The sequence below is a fragment of the Acanthisitta chloris genome, unplaced genomic scaffold, assembly GCF_000695815.1.
Source record: "Acanthisitta chloris isolate BGI_N310 unplaced genomic scaffold, ASM69581v1 scaffold42027, whole genome shotgun sequence".
In the NCBI taxonomy this organism is placed as follows: Eukaryota; Metazoa; Chordata; class Aves; order Passeriformes; family Acanthisittidae; genus Acanthisitta; species Acanthisitta chloris.
The window spans coordinates 1,432-19,324 of record NW_008682812.1 but is presented as its reverse complement, the minus strand read 5'-3'; the positions used below and the strand labels follow the sequence as shown (position 1 = coordinate 19,324).

At 36.0% G+C, this 17,893-nt stretch overlaps 1 protein-coding gene across 1 annotated transcript; it reads right to left on the bottom strand.

Moving 5' to 3' along the window:
• Nucleotides 1-987: 987 nt before the first annotated feature.
• Nucleotides 988-17,301, bottom strand: JAK2 (Janus kinase 2; the record flags this gene model as incomplete). Its single annotated transcript, XM_009078649.1, has 14 exons — nt 988-1,112; nt 2,050-2,239; nt 3,404-3,540; nt 4,231-4,381; nt 5,436-5,587; nt 6,898-7,036; nt 7,803-7,930; nt 9,319-9,406; nt 9,634-9,768; nt 10,274-10,401; nt 11,494-11,680; nt 13,358-13,469; nt 14,849-15,006; nt 17,182-17,301. Coding segments are annotated over 14 exons (1,950 nt in total), but the record flags the coding sequence as incomplete, so codon positions are not given.
• Between the last annotated feature and the right edge of the window lie 592 nt (nt 17,302-17,893).

Here is a 17,893-nt window from a genome sequence, read left to right as displayed (position 1 = left end):
AATTACCAGACATAAGAATATATGTGGGCTATATATGGTGAAGATTACTTACTAATTTTATTTAGCCTACTGTTTCCATGTCTTTAATATGGGCATTAGGAAAAAGAATGTAAAAAACATTTGTGGTACATGCCTTGAGGGGGTATAATTTTTATATTTGTCTCGCTACCCCTCACACCCATTTTTTTCTTTCTTCTTTTTTTTTCGCCCCTTTCCCCAAACTACAGAACACACAATGAAATCTGAAGTGTCTGTAGTTTCTTGTACCTAAAGTATAATTACAGAACACAACTGGGTAGGGGGACAAGCCCTCTTTCTAATGAAATGAGGTATCACAATAAAGATCATATGTTTGCCCCCCTTTTTTAGAACTTTATGACTTATGTTCTGTACCAACCACTAATAGCAGCAAATAATTCATTACAGCTTTGGGCACTTTTATGGTCTCTAGTTCTTCATATAGAAATCACGTATCTTTGCTCTTTCTGCTAAATAATCTAAATAACTTACAGTTTAAGGTTAGATTTTTTAAACATATACATGTTGTTATAGTGGTTTTATAGCTGAATGTCAAAGTTCTGAAAAATCAGTTATAGTATGTCACAGATAGCCTGAGTGAGTACATTTACACCTAAAAAATTGTATTTCAGGTCTCATGACATGGAAAACAGGTTTTACTTACTCTGAATGGAATATAAGCTTAGCAAACTAGAAAATAAACAAAAATAAATGGGTATATTCTGCCTTGGTCAGCATGACAGGCCAGTCTCAGCATCTAGTATTGAGGCAGTCAGAAGTTTTCCAGCTCTTGACTACATGAATATTTATTGCTACATTTTTTATAGCGTTATGCGTAGGGTTATAGCAGCCCAACAGTATTATAACAGATACACCAAAACAACCAGTTTGGGTTGTTTTGAAACAAATAGGATGAGACCAAAGAGACAAAGCTTTGTTGAAAAATAGAAATAATTTGAAATTTCCTACCTTGCAGATCTGAGATGCATACAGCAAAAGCTTCTTGTGGTCCAGTCTCTCCTTGTGTTTCTGCAGATAATCTCGTAAGCTTCCATATGGTAAATATTCCATAATTAATCTTAGATTTCTACGACCTTTAACAAAAAAAATGAACATACTTTTTCTGTGATTTTACAATGACAAGTTTTTAAATATAAATAAACATCTATGAATAGGCGTAATAGAAAATAGTTTTAATATACAAAAAATGTATGATTTGTACATCACTATGTGTTGCATGTGCAGTTATGTATGTAAGTGCAGTTAACAAATATTCATATATTAGTTAACCGCATTTGCTCAGGAAATGCCACTTATTTCAACACAACAAGAATGTGGGTATGCTTGATATACTAACGTATCACTAATCAGGACCATCTCATCAATACTTTAGCTACTATTGCTAAAGCAAAGTAAAAGTTATACATCTGTGTTTGTCATGATGAAACTCAGAGAGGCAAGCCACATCAACTTGACACCAGTTTTAGCATCTTTAAAAACCTAGCCTGATTTTGAGCCCAAGATTTGTCTTTTTACAGGAGGATCCTGGGCAGAACACATGCTTTCATTCATCACCTTCAACAGCATTACCAATTCACTCAAACAGATCTGTTTCTGAAACTTTTTTCTGTACACTCTTTTACTGTTTAGGCTGTACAAGAATTAGTAAAATCCACTCTGGAATATTACACTGAGCAAAAATACAAGAAAAGTTAAAAAATGGTGCATTTTCCCACTTAACCCTAAATTCTTTTCTAGGAAGACCTTTATACTTGAAGATAAAGAAACTGGGTAATAAGTCAAAATGGTACTTTTTCTAAATCAATCAAATCATGCAAGGAGCTGACTGACTAAAACATCCACCTTGTACTACAGATAGTATACAACAAACACTACTTCCTTTGTTTTGTACTCTCCAAGTCCTGGTACAGCTGGGACAAGTCAGTAACTGTCATAAACACTTATCTCTCTGAAATTCTCAGCATGCATATTTAGTTGTACACCCGCAGGTGTTTTCAATATAGCACATACCTGCACTGTAGCATACTCCTTTGTATTTAACGATGTTATCATGCTGCAGAGATTTAAGTATTTCAATTTCTCTTTCAAAGTCCCTAAGGTGCTCTTCTGTGCTATGTTGCAGCTTTTTCACAGCCACCACCTCCCCAGTATTATCCTGCAGTGGGTCATACCGGCACATCTCAACGCTGCCAAAATTTCCCTAGGTCGCAAACAGAAATAGTTGGGAATTAAAAACAAGTCCACATCCTTCTCTCTTTCTTAGTGTTAGTTCATGTACATGTTTGTAGTATTTGTTCAGTGCTCACTCTATTAAGCATTAAGGTGACTATGATTAATTAAGTGAAATGTCACAAAACCTCCCTGAGAGAAAAAAAGTGTAGGATCACAAGTAACAGTTCATATTAACAAATTCTATAAAAAGGAAGGATATAGCACTAGAAATGAGGAAAAGGAGATGGAAGGATGTCCACTCGTCTTCTCCCCCTTCAGATTTCTACTTGCACTTCCAAACTGTCAGCTGGCATACTCATCTTCCTGCACTTGCATAAAACCCTTCCTCTTGGCTCTTAATTCTCCTCTGTTTCTTGGTGGTTCCTCTCCCACCTGTCTTCAAGTTCTACCTTCTTCTCTTTCTCTATAGCCTTTATCTTCTGTTATGCAGCCATCACCTACCACTCTGCTGTTCTCCCTATGCAGCACTACCACTTACAGTCAATTAATCATCTGCAAATAGAAGTAGTTCCACTACTTTAGCTTCAGGCCTGCTTCTGCTAGTGCTTGGAGCCAAAGGAATATATAGCTATCATGTAAAAAAACCCCATAAAACAGCAAGGAACCATTCTGGAAAACGGGTACTTGGTGAAGATAAGCCAGCTGCTCTTGATCATCTGTCTAGGCATGCTTTCACACAGCCAGGTTGCAATGACCTGCAAAACTAGTAACCAAATACTAATTTCTAAAGTGTAGGAAGTTCAAGGCCTACATATATCTTGACATTACTGAATTTAGAGCCTTCTGAGAATATGCATGCACAAAACCCCCAATCCCACTAGTTTTCTGCAAGACTGCTCCAGAGTGTTATTAATTAATACCAAGTGTGCGTGTCAAAAGAAGATTCTGCCAGATGCAGCTGTGTTACCGAAAAATACTTTAGCCTTTTGGTGTGACTGAATTAATTGTGAAGGTCAGTTAACTTTCTTCTAAGGATACTGTGCAAGTGAAAAAAGATCTAAAAGAAACTGCATGTGGTACTCAGATATGACTGACATTACTAATTTCTATAACAGAAGTTTCAATGTAAATAACATACACAGGGTCATTGAAAGATGAGTGAAAAACACAAGAGAGTTTTGAAACATCCTACCTTGCCAAGTTGCTGTAAAAACTTTAGATGTCTTTCTTCAAATTGTGTTGGGTCACGATCTTCAAATGCACCAGAAAATCCAAGTGCTCCAATTCTCATATTTGGCAACATATCACTTTCTGTCAATAGCTCATAATCTGAGAGGTAGAAGGAAGCAGGGAAGAAATGAAACAGGAGGCACAGAGTAGTGAACAGGAGATGAAACAACATTATTACAATCATAGCAAGCTCTATCTTTGTTTGGCATACCACAATCCCAGTAGAATACTAACAGCCACTATGATTTCTATATAGTAACTTGCAGTCAAATACAAAGATGTATCGCAAAAAAGTCAAGTGACTTGTCTTGACTAGGAAGTCTCACTTTAATTTCCCGATTTTCTTTTTTGCAGGCCTATTGTATTCAAATTTAGCAACTACTGTGCAACAACTCCACTACTGCAGAGGGGAGGGATAAAAATTTCACAAGGGCTCGCATCTAACATACATCTTCCACCTGGGAAAAAACCCCATACCTATGAATTTTATCAAATGTAAAGACAAATACAGTCACAAATTTAACACACTTGGTTGTGAGACTAGAATGTTTGGGATAGACATTAATCAGACCAGAAAACTGCTTTGAACAGTGATGTTACCTTTTAACATGTTATCTTTTAGAACAAACTACAAAAGCAGTAACAGTGTTCTTATGAACCTGGATTTCTGGGACTGCTTTGGAGAGTGGTTGTGAGTCAACATACCAAAAAGGAAGGCACTACATGAAATGGAACAAATAGGAATCGGGGATCTTTCTGTCTAGTGTGTTCTTGTTGTATCAGACTCACCTGGAGTGAACAAACTATTCAAGTCACGTATAATTGCTCTAAATGAAGGCCTGAAATCTGGCTCATAATCCATACAGTTGTTAATAAGGTTTGCAAGTTCTGTCCAGTTTGGGGCAGGAAGCTGGTGCCTATCTTCATAAAACTGTAGTTTCTGGAATTAAATACGTAAGTCATTTTACATTTTACAACCATGAAGAATTGCAGAAGCCTTAACATTCTCACCAGAGCAGCCAAAAATTACAGCTCTCAACCTAGGCTTGTTATCTCACCAAATATATATCTGATCTATTTCCATCAAAACCCAAAGCTGACCATGTAGCAAGGCTGACATAATTCAGAGTAATCAGTTCAGAAATTTCCAGCCAGTTACTGGAGAAAGATAAGAAAATAGAAAAATATGAGGAAAATACTTCATCTTTTATTGGTACTTTCATAAAACCTCAACTGGATAGGTCCAGCAGAAAATTCTCCTGACCTGTAAGCTGGCTGAGCTCATAGCTGCAAAACGCTTCATGAGTATTTTAAAATAATGTAGACTACAAGAGAGGAGGGCAAATTCTAAAATACTTAGATATGTATAAACTAGGTCTAGGTAAACCTTGGAGCTTATTGTAAGAGCTGATTACAATACCGGAGGAATCAGATCAGGCTTTGTATGAAGGTTACAGACCAATTATAAAAATGCTACTACAAACCTTTTGATAGCATAGTAAAGTATTTTTCCTTCAAACTAAAGAAGCAAATATATAAGAAAGAAGTAGTACTTTTATGGAATGTGTTTCCCCTCCACCCTTACTTGAGACAAAGTTAACATTTCTGGTTTAGCTAAAATAGTAGAACTGTCTGCAACACACAAAGTCGTACAGTATTTAAGATGTTCAATTACCAAAATAAGGCAAATTAAAATCCACACACATTATTAGGAACACTTCTTGTTCAAAGTGCCAGACTGCTGCACCAAAGCAACAGAAATATGAACACTATAATACTGACAACACTGTGCTTTGTCCCCATAAAAATAAAAACAAACAACAAACCCAAATGTCAAATCATCTCTTCTGATCATTCTCTACCAGCAAAAATGTCTTCTTCCTACAGTGGTCATGGCCCACGCCGCTTTACATGTGGATGTAGTTACAACAGCAAATGTTTAAAATCAGAAGTCTTCAAAGAACTGTTATGACTGCAGACCTGGAAACACTTACCCTTGAAGAATCCAAAGCACTCAGAGGTTTGTCTCCTCCACTGCAGATTTCCCACAAGGTGGTACCAAAACTCCATTTGTCTGTGGCCAGGCTTAGTTGTTTGGGATTCTCAATACATTCAGGTGGAACCCATGGTATTCTCTCAAGAAGAACTGTGCAATTACACAAAGGAAACATGTTAAGATGAATGATAAAATCAGAAAATTCTGTAACACATTTGATTTAGTGTACATTGGTATTTCACTCTGTAATGTGCTTTTAATACTTTCCCAAGGTTTTGTTTCTGCCTAAAAGAAAAGTTATAAAATATGAACAAAAATAAAGAGAGTATTTATGACTCAGAGTGGAGGATCCTTAGTTTTACTGTAAAAAAGCCTAATGGCATAAAATTGCCTTAACATCATTTCCAGATTACATTTTTAATCTGGTTTCTGTCTTTCTCCCAATGTTCCCAAGACTTAGTAGCTACCACAAAAGAACCAGACGGCAAACAGTAAAAAATGTATTTTGCTAGTGGTTGGCACATTGCGGCACAATAAAATGCACCATAAAGAGGAATTTCATACTACCTGATTTTTAAATTACAGATACTGACTGTAGTAACAAAGTACAATGTAGGATTGTACTGATGTGGATTTAGAGCTCCTTAATATGAGATCTTATAAAATTAGCGTAGGCTTCTCACTTAAACAGGGAGAATGCAAACAGTTTATTGGAAAATGACAACACTGCATTGCTTATGGTCTCCTGGATGTGATATTTCTTTAAGCATGTATAAAATTACCAAGTATAAAGTTTAAATTTTAACAAAATTATTAAAAAGACCACAGAAAGAATAGTTATGTTACTTCAGTTCCATTAGCACAGCAATCTTGCACACACTTTAAATTTAATTAATTTGGCTGTTTATAAAGCATTGGAAAAGCCTCAATGGCGGATGATAATCCAGTATTTTTAACATCATCAAGTGACTTTGGTTAGTCACCAAAAATGCACTGAAGATGATTTTTAACTGCCTGTCAGCATTTTCAAGATTGCATTTGCTTTCAATTCTGAAAGCAATTTCTCCAAGCTATAAAATGCTTGATCAATTGCAGGACCCTAAGTTCAGCAGCTACCTGCAAATGAAGTGGACTATGTTATACACTTACATTACATCCAAATAGTACTACCAGTGAAAAAAAAAGATGAAAATGAGAACAGCAAGGAGAAAACCTCACACAATGGAGAACTGTGGCTTTATTTCCTGTAGTCATTTGCTGATTGATAAGATAGACTTGAAACTGCTTGGCAGGGACTATAGAGATCATTATAAAATGACAGATAAATCAAGGAACTTACTAAAACAGGATGTTCTTACTATAACTTACTTTAACAGAAGATGGTGGTCAGGAAAAAAACCCAACCCCAAACTTATTTTTCACATCAGAAGCACTGAACAAGACAGCTGACAAAGACTTACTATCTCTTGGCAAAACTGTAATACTGATGCCAGGATCACTTAGTTTTATAAATGGTAGGTTTCCAGACTTCCTGTCTTCCTCTCTGATAAGCAAGATGTTTTTTGCACAGACATTCCCATGAACAAGGCCTTTATCCTCCTGTAAAGAGAAATACATATTGACATATTGACAGAAGAAGTCTTAGGGTTGAAGAGGTATTTAAAAACCAGTACTGCAAAGCATGAGGGAAACGTCAGCAAATAAAATAAGTTGATCAAACTTCAGACACTACATCAGTTCCTCTCAAGCTTAGAGTTTCTAGCCAATTTTTATTATCTACTCAAAGTTTCAAGTTTAAAACTATCTGATATATGTTACCTCAGAAGAATACTCATCCAACAGTATGATCCATTTAAAATTAACATACAAACAAACTCTGTTAGAGGAAAGTCTCATCTAGTCACATATTCTGTCTCAAATAAAAACCTTTATGCTGAATTAAGCAGACTAAGTTTGGGACCTAATGCCCAGAAGAATGTACTAGCAGTGTGAACAGTACAGTGTTTTTCCCTTCCAGTTGTTAACTACTAATGCTACCAGGAAATAGTTTATGTTCAGCATCATGAGCTGAGGTGGGAAGTGTGGGAAAGACGGAATCCTGGCAAAAAAAATAAATAAAACATTACTGGAAATGTGGTTTTATATCATGCTAAAACATGAAGCATTAAAAAAGAATCAGACATTCGGTTACACTTTGTGCAAGATAAAAAGTTTGTCCTTGGCTATCCACTACACATCTGGTATATGCCCAGCCTCTATTCAAATACCTGTCAGAGTCTCAAGAATTTGGGTAATAGCTCAGCCCTTCTACATGCATTAGTCTGAAACACTTGAATTCAGCCATTAACCAAACTGAGCTACTTACCAGAAAATGCATGGCTAATGCCAACTGTTTGGCCACTTCCAGCTTCCACAAGATATTGATTACATTTTTGTTCTTTTTCAAATATGTGTCCAAGGATCCAAATTTTACATATTCTTGTACAAGGATGTCTGATTTGTAATAGTAAGAAGAGCAACAATTAAAAACAACAACAACAAATCATGAAATTTCAGGACAGACCCATGACACCTTTTTTGATACCTTGTTGGTGATCTAACTATAAATTCAAAGCTTTTCTTTTTTTGCAATTATGTCAAACAATTTTCATCAAATCTGTACCTCAAGTGTGTAAGCCACAGAATCAATAACAGCTGCTCTGCCTACCTCTTAGTAACTGACTCTTATTAAAGTGTAACAAGTCTCTTCCTTCAGAAACAGAACCATCTACACAGGACAACTGTAATATAAAGGTGAAAAATGTAACCATACACATCTTTCAGTAATTACTTTCTTTAAATTATAAACGTGACCCAGCCGAAATTTTATATGCAGTCCCTGTGCATGGTACAATGAATAAACTAGAAAAACACACCCATGGAGGTTTTTTCAAAGCTAGCACAAATTCTTAGCCAGATACAGTGCTGTGTCGTTTCCAGCCTCCTAAGAGGCAACTCCTGGCTTTTTTTTGAAATTCTTTCTTCCTAATAAAGATAACCATCTACGTAATAAACGGTTATTATAAAATCCTTCCTTTTGTACAAATTCTAATTACTGGAAAAAAATAATAAATTCAGGTTTAGTGCAAACTGCACCCAGCAGTGCATATTCAAAGATAGCAAACATGAGCACATAACAACCATCCAAAACTAAGATTTCATTACAAGATGGTAAAAATCTATTTCAGGTGTTCTTTAAAAAACTTTATTAATACACAGTCACAATGCAGTAAACTAAATTGAAAACACATTCAACATTTTTAGACAATGCAAAGATTTTACTGTTGTTAACACTTTGTGGTGTTTTAGTTGAAGTAACAGGACCTCATGTTTTCAGAATGGGACCTCTAAACCAAACTTCCAAAGCCATATTTATGCTCATAAAATCAGCTCACACGTGGAAAAAGCGTGGCAATTTCTGTTTTTAATCACAGTAAATAAAGATATTTTTTGGGTAGCAAAGCACTTCCTTTTCGAGCTAACCACGGTTCATACAATGCAGGAGTGCAATTTTTTCTGGCATTTCAAAACCTTGTTTCAGAGGTTCACAAAAACTTTCCAAAAGTGAGATTTTCAGATAGAATAGACATGACTGAGTCATTTACAGAAGTTACTATGACCGCTCTTAAGACATTTTTTTCCCTTTTCATTGTTACCACCCACATTAGCCAGTTCTCAGACACAAGACTAATGCTACTGCAATGTGAATATGTATTGGCTGTCCAGCTGGTGTGTCAACTTGCATTTTTGTGCTTTTTGTCCCATTTTTACCCAGAACCAATGTCAAACTCTAATGACAAAAGTTTAAAATTATGGCACAAAGATAATTCATTTCTACTTACTCTCTTCTCCACATACGCAGACTCCGTAATTTAACACCAAATGTTTATAAGAAAGCTGGCTCATCATACTTGCTGCCTCAAAGAAGGACTTTGAGGAAGGAGAGAGAGAGATTGAGAAAGAATCAGTGAAAACAAGTCCCCAAAATTCTAATAAATTTATTAAAACCACGTGCATTTTTAAAAACGTTTCAATTCCCATCTCATTGCAAAGACCCTATGAAACATAATATATTGTTTGTGGTTGTACTGTGGGGTTTTCTGTTCCAGGTTTTTGTGCATAACAAATGTTATACAGCAGTCGACAATCACACCCACCTCGGAGTAGTTTCTATGTACTTTATCCAGCACCTTCAAAAGAACTTCAGTCTGATGAAGCTGGCCATAGTCTCCTACTTCTTTCCTCACACCTTTGAAAATCTTAGTAAATGTGCCCTGTCCAAGACTCTCCTCCTAAAAGAAAGGAAGGATAGGGATGGAAAAAAAACCCCCACAAATATCTCCCTGTTTTGCAAAAGATCTTTTAAAAAAACACCCTAAACATTGCATCTGCAACTCTTCAGAGATATGTTGGCTGTGGAGTCAAACTGAGGGGAAAGCGAAGCAACTATATCAGAAATAGCTTAAGTCTTTGCTTATTTTTTATTGACTCCTCAAAGAACTCAGAAAGTAACTTGCTACAAGAACCAGAGAGGAAGGAATTGCTGTTAAATATGTATTTAGACACCTCTAGAAGCAAACAACTACTATTACAGTCAAAAGGATGCTTCTTATTAAAAAAAATTAAATTATTTGCATTAACAGAAAATAAAAAAATAAAAATTTTCACAACTCTAAGGAAAGATTACTGCTAAATTTTCTAGCTCAGATAAGACTCTTACACATACATTGATGCTTTTAAAACTTGGTGTACATTAAACCCAACAACTACAGTGGAAAAACTAAGTAATGGACTTACGAATATCAAGTCCTCATTACGGATTTTGTGAAAGACCATCTGACTGACATTATTATGTCTCTGTAGTGTAGGTGAGGAAGGTACATCAGAAACACTATTGCTTCTGAAGACTAGGAGATTTGATTTATCTGTGAGAAGAAAGAAGAAAAACAGTGAATTTTTAAAATATAAAACTAAACCAATATAATTTCAGAAGGATTATTAATGAGGGGCTGTTAATTCAACACAAACAAGATGCCACATTGAGATCAGTTTATTCAAAAAGCACACAGTACTGAATCTGATTCAAAGTCTGATATTTTCTAATCAGCAAAGGCATCTAGGTTCACTCACCTGCTTTTAAGTTTTTTAAGTATATGCACACATTTATGATTATATTTATTCAGCAATTTATAAATCTGATGAATATCCACTTTTGGTTTCAATGTAGTAACATGACAAAATTATTCTTTATAATGAGCTATGTATTTAATCATTGTATCTTTTCTAAGGTTTTGAACCCATTAGCTATTTTCAGTCAAATTTGAGAAAGGTAAAAAGTGCTATCAAATAGTCTGTTCTCAGAAGTTTTTCTTTTAATATGGATTTCGATAGAGACAAAGACTGATGAACATAAACTGTAACTACTTAGAAGGGCAGATTTTATCAGAATTCATAAAGGAGAAAGATATGAATATTAAAACTAGGAAAAAAAAGCAAATTCAAAAAAACTGACTCCTCAGGCAGGAGCTCTAGTCCATATGTATTTTTCAGTGTTAAAAAGAAGTTGGAATCACACTGCAGCCTCGGCATAACTTGGCTAAGATGTCAACTATGAGATAAATTCGCTGACACTGTTGGTTCTATTGCTCATGGAACTATCCTCAGTGATAAATGATACATTTAGTAGCTCCTTCCTTCTTGAGACATGACAACACTTGACTGAAGAAGAAATGCTGTTGCAGACAATCCACCGCAATTAAGAAAGTAGTTTTGCTTCTAATCATGAAACTGGGTACCGTGATTATTTCTGGAAGACCATCTTATACCAAAATAATATTTGGCAGACACTGGTACTAAAAACTATGACAAAGAAGGTGAACAAATAGGTAACTGAAATTTAAAACCACACACACAAACGTATATATCCATCTGAGAGTCACTTAGTGTTAACTTATTTTAAACTCTTTAATCTAGAAGTCAGAAAGCTTTCTGTGTAAAAAAAATAATCTCTCTCTTACCCTTTGGTTTTGGAGGACAGCATTTGATGAACTGGAAAATTATGCTGTCTGAACGGACAGTTTCTGTCTGGTAACAGGTCAAGAGATCCTTAAGATTACTAAAATTTCTCTTGGTTCCACTAAGATTGTATTCTCCATTCTCATTCTTTGTAATTAAGCAGTGCTTATAATCTGTGGTATTGTCACGCTGCAGAGATTTTTTCCATGAAAAATAAAATTGATCAATATTTAGTATTTGAGAGCTTATTAAAATATATAGCACTCTATTAATTAAAGAAATAATGCTTCAACAAAATATGATCATAATTTGTTATTTTGTTCTCACTATGTAATATTGATTCTGAGAAAACATGACTCTACTCCCAGCACTGGGACTAGCATGTTGATGCTAAAGAAAAACAAACGCTAATGAAAGCTGCAAAGATGGAGCTGAGAAAACAGATAATGAATCATAGGTAAATCCTTCAGAGCTAGTAATGAAAGCTTATTCACCCTGACATGGGGTAATAGCAAAACAAAATTTTGTTGGAAGCAATAGGCCAAAATGCTCACGGTCCATGTTCTTTTGACAAGCGTTTGGAGATCTCAGCTGTAGTTCTGTTTTTCTGTCATCCACAGTACAGTTCTAAGAAATTAGTTCCTGGCACAGATTTTCAATATGCACTGTATTATTTTTACAATGAGTCTTGAAAAGATACTATTAAACATTTTCAAACAAGCTGAGCTTAACAGTGCTTTCATGGTCCTTCACGTCAATACTGCAGCAAATGTTTCAATAAATTCTGAGTCTCAAAAGCCTCCAATGACTTACACAAGACTTAGAAAAAGGAAACAAAATTGTGGCTACATCACTTAATGGCAATGGTAGGCTCACCAACTTGTCTCGCACACTTAGCCTCTCTAAGCTTGCTCAGGAACTGATCTCTTAATCTACAAAATGCCCTATCAAATACTTTATTAACTAGACAAAACATTTTTGTGAACTTCTTCTTACTTCTCCAGTCACACATCAACATTACTTATCATTTTCAGAGACGTACACATCTCTGACAGTATTAGCAAACCTGCCAGCTTGTTGCACACCAACAGGAAAACACATGTACTACCTTCTATAGTTAAAACCCCAAAGGTAGCTCTGTTAATTTAATTAAAAAGAAGCTCATCCTTGGAACAAGATCATGCAATTATGTAACAGCAATATTAAAGTATTGTGTTATCACTAACAGCAACATCACAGAGGAGACATGCATCTGGTCCTTGAGCTGCGTGAGAATTCCATGTATTTCACGAGTGGTTTTCTCTCTAGCAAACACCACATACCTACAGAACAACTGTGTTGATATAACAGCTGTCAAATAACATCTCTGCCCAGCACTGGGGATGGGGACAGAACACAAACCCACAAGAGCTTGTAAAGGAGAAACTCTCATATCATCATGGGCTGTACACTCAGTCTAATTCATGAGGAGGAGGAGGTGTTTGGAAATCCCAGGGAAAATATCCAACTAAAAACCCCCCAAACTTTAAGGAAAAAATAAAATAAAATCACCAAATTGCTCAACTCCCAGACATTTACTACAGTCCCAAGACCCATGTCACCATCCCCAGAACTATCGACATCTTTCCTCCTCCTGTCTTGTTCTCCTAGGTATATGGTATATGCCATTAGCAATTTTTTACCATACAAGCACTTTGGTGTTTCACAAAAAAACCTGAAAGTTGGCCAGTCTGACAGAAGTAGCAATAGAATATACACATCAGCCAAACACTCTGGAGAGAAAATCCACAATCATTTACTGAATATCCCAGGCTCATTATTATTATCACAATAAAAATTACACAGGCACTAAGACAGAATACAAACCTCAATGGCAAAGGTAAGGAAGTATTTTCTAAAATCTTTGGGACTGCACCGAAGGACGTAGAAACCAGTCTGATTACCTGCTTTCTTCAGTTTGCTGATAGCAAAGTCCATGCTTCAGTAAAAAGAAAATGTTTAATATTGCATAATTTCAAAATCCAGGAATATCAGAGCTTGGCTAATGAGCAATATTAACAGGTATCTAATATAACAACAATTCAAACTTTCAATTTTTACAGCTTCTTTTAATTCTTTCTCCCCTTTATTTTCCAATATTTAGGATGGCTGCTTATCTAGGGAGCAATATATCACAATTAATTATTCAATAAGAAATCTTAGGGCCTAAACCATTATATACCCCTAGGCTTATGATATGACTTTCACCATTCAGTATAAAAGAAGCTGTAATAAAACTGCCTAATTAATAAGCTAATTAGCAAGCTATTTGTGTGGATGAAAAAGGAGGGTTTAGCTGCGGAAACTGCTAACAAGAAAGAGAGCTGAAATAAAACATCATTTGTTACAACAAGCACAAATTCCCCCTTAAACAAGCCTTGCTAACTGACTATGTTATCCATCTCAGGAATGAGGAATAGAATGTCTTAGAAAGGTCTCGACTCATTGATTGCACATCCTTCTAAAGAGCTCTAAATAAAGGTCAATATACAGCATTAGTCATTGGTGCAAGAAATGTGATTAGAACTGTATAGATCTCCATCCCTCTCCTTCATGTCTTCTGAGCATTATAGCACCTATTCTTTCTGTCATCAGGAAATTTACAGAACTATTCTGTATTACCTGAGTAACAGTGCTAGTTTCATGCATTGTGTCTTTGGAGCTTTCTGTAGCTATAGCAAATACCCATTTTATTCTGTGTAACCAAATATTTCTAAGCTTCTGTATGTGCTTCTTCAAACAATAAACAATACTATATGAACTAAAAGGTTCAAAAATAAATTAAGGTATTAAATTCTTCCTTTAAAAAAATAAAACAAGCAACAAAGAAAGCAAATAAGGAGACAACATTCCTTAGAAATAAACCCTCCTGATTTATATGGCTAGCAGTTTACTGCAATCCTTGCTCAAATATTGAGGAGTGTGTTACCTGAACTTGCCTTTGCCCCCTTGGCAACTCAAGATAATGTAACTGCTAGAAGCTACAGTGAAAACATGAGATTCTCTATGACACTGCATGTTGCCATCATGGTAGTAATTACAATTCTGCAAAGTCAGAGACTTTCCTCTCTAACTTGAGGGAAAAAATACAGAACTCTAAGGAAGAAAATGAAAACCATTATCTTTCCATTTACTTCTTAAGACATGTCAAGAAGCTATTATTTTGCGAAGTGAAAAATAAGAGGAAAAATGTAAAGCATTTTACATTACATAAATGCAATAAATACATACTTTGAGATGTTCATCACAGCTGACAGTCAACTAAAGGTCATCTTTCAAAATAGTATCACCTTATTACATTGCTAATACATTACTTACAAAATTGGTCCATGACAGTTGCTTTGGATATTTTCAAGGACTGATGGTGGTGCTACTTCTTTACAGAGGTAATGATGGGCATCTGCAGTTAATCTGTAATATCCATCAATTAATGATACAAAGGAAAGAGCTTCTCTTAATGACTGAAATTCAGCCTCCTGTTAAATTGCCAAAGAAGAAAGGGGTGGGGGAAGAGAATTCCAGTTTTTAACAGCCGACAGAAATTTCCTGCATATGCTAATGGTATAAAAGACATACATATATACATACATTACAGAGATGAATACAAGTAGTTTTTAACTACTGTCTGTATAGTTCTACCTTCCAATTGTCACTCAAAACTTGTTAGCAGTTTTCAATGTTTAAAACTGAATCCAAACAAAACAGAGAAGTTGTGAATGCCCCACCCCTGGAAAGAGCTTTTAGCCACCTGGTCTAGTGTAAAGTGTCTTTGCTCATGGCAGGGGGTTGGAACTAGATGATCTTTAAGGTCCCTTCCAACTCAAACCATTCCATGATTCCATGAAATCTGCCCCAAAAAACCAACCCTTAACCTAAGTATATGAAACAGCAGAGGAATGCTGACATGAGAGAACATTTGAAAGGGAAAACCGGAGCAGGTACAACTCACCATGGCAGACACCTATAGCACTGCCAACATTGGGCTTTTTCCCTAAAAGACAGCCTTCACTTTACAAAGATTTATACGGTTGCCTTCAAGCAGCAAACAAAAGCCTCTAGAAAAGTACCTGCCTGAAAACTTCACTAGTAGTCTGCAAAAGCTGGCACCCTGAGCTGCATCATACATAGAAGCTGAGCTTTAACTACTACAAAGACAGGTACAATGGATGGAAGCAGGGAGAAAAAATATGTGGTCAAAGGAAAATGAGTGTGGAAAAAGTCTACCCATAATATGCTGAACAGGTAAGAGCAGGGCAAAATTAAATTAATCTGTAGCATATTTATTATTGCCAATAAAGAAAAATAGAGAAGTGTTATTCTGCTATTTGCAGACTCACCCTAGTGACTTCATTCAGTAGCATACCCCAACAGAACAGGCTTTAGCATGTGCTGCACAAGTTTACCCATTACACTGAGGACACACTTATCAGCTGAACACAATTCTCTGGCAAGTTCTTCACTAGGTAGCAGTGAAAAAAAAGTTGGTGCTTTTGAGCATGTGCCAAGAATGTGAGTCCTAAAACTCCTTATTAAGAAGGAATGATTCACATTGGAGAAGTTCATGGAGGACTGTCTCCCATGGGAGAGATCCCATGAGGAGCAGCGGAAGAATGTGAGAAAGGAGGGAGTGGTAAAGGCTATGTGTAATGAAGTGACTGCAACTCCCATTTCCCAATCTCCTGCACTGATGAGGGGGAGGAGGTAGAGAATCAGGAGTCAAGTTAAACTCAGGAAGAAGGGAGGGCTGGTGGGAAGGTATTTTTAAGATTTGGTTTGATTCTCATTACCCTGCTCTGATTGGCAATAAATGGAGGTAGAGAATCAGGAGTCAAGTTAAACTCAGGAAGAAGGGAGGGCTGGTGGGAAGGTATTTTTAAGATTTGGTTTGATTCTCATTACCCTGCTCTGATTTGACTGGCAATAAATTCAATTCATTTCCCTGAGTCTAGTCTATTTTGCCCAAGACGGTAATTGGTGAGTGATCTCTCCCTGCCCTTATCTTGACCCACAAGTCTTTCTTTGCTTTTACTCTCCCCTGTCCAGCTGAAAAGGAGAGTGATTAGAATGGCTTTGGCAGGTACTCAGCCAGGGTCAGCCCACCACACAACTCTCTGACAGTTATACCTACTGGGAAGCCTGACTCAAGTGCCACATTGGAGTTCAAGCAAAAAACCTTTACATTGGCGTATAAAACACTTTCTTAAGATCTTCTTCAAAGAATCTTAAACAGTAAAAGCAATAGCATTCATTTTGTCCCAGTACTTAGTTTCTGTGGATCATCATTCCTTCAGAGCACTTCTGAAGCCTTTTTCAACGTGTTGGTCACTAGCAGACAGCTTACCATGACAGAATGTAAACAGTAAAACTTGAGAACTAAAACCGTAGACTCAGGTTTAAGACTCTAATAAAGAAAAGAGCCAATCTGTCTATCAGAAACTTTCCTCAGATATAAATGTCTATTTCTATTTCATTCCACGTACAGAGCTTTGAATACAGAAGACCTTTAGTGTTCCAATACATCACTTACACTACTGAAATGCTAAACTAATGTTTTACCTCATGCTTAATTAACATGGTAAATGGTTATACAATACTATATACACAACAATCACACAGTGCGCTCAAAGCAACATCTACTTGAAAGAACAGACCAGATTCTTGCTGTCCTGTTTGTGAATGGTGACAATTCTTCTCTCACTGGAGCCTTCCTGGCTTGCTTGTTTAATGCTGACATCAATGATATCAGGAAAATCACAGTATGTTTGTAAATCCTGCAACAAATATTCGTTATATAACAGAATTAATAACATAAATGGCAATTAAAAAGCCCCACCTACTTACAGCATTGGAATTCCTACAATTCTGAACTCCTAGACTGGCAACAGAGAGGATCATAAAACCTTAATGCTGTTACAAATAAATAAAGGAGTTTTGTGTTTATGGGACCATCACTAGGAACATAAACTACAGAATGCACAAGACCCAGGAACTATGAACAGAAATAGAAACATATGGGTTTGTTTTTTTATAATTGTCAGTATTTCTTTACTCTGTAGTATTTTGCGAGGACTAACAACGGAACATTTTGATTACTTTTCTGAGCTATTTTTTTAGAGAACTTTTTATTAGCATCCTGATTAAAGAGGTTTAGAAAGCCTGTTAACAAAACAAAATGTCATGATCTTCATTTAGAGTGCTACAAGCTGCAAAATCTGTTACCAAAGATATGGATTTAGTATGAATGAAGAAAGGGTCTAAGAGAAGGTTATCCCATCAGTCACAGTAACCAATAATTAGCTAATTTCAAGTACCAATTGTAATTAAGAAGAAATCCAAGACACATTTACCTTTGATAGCAAGTAT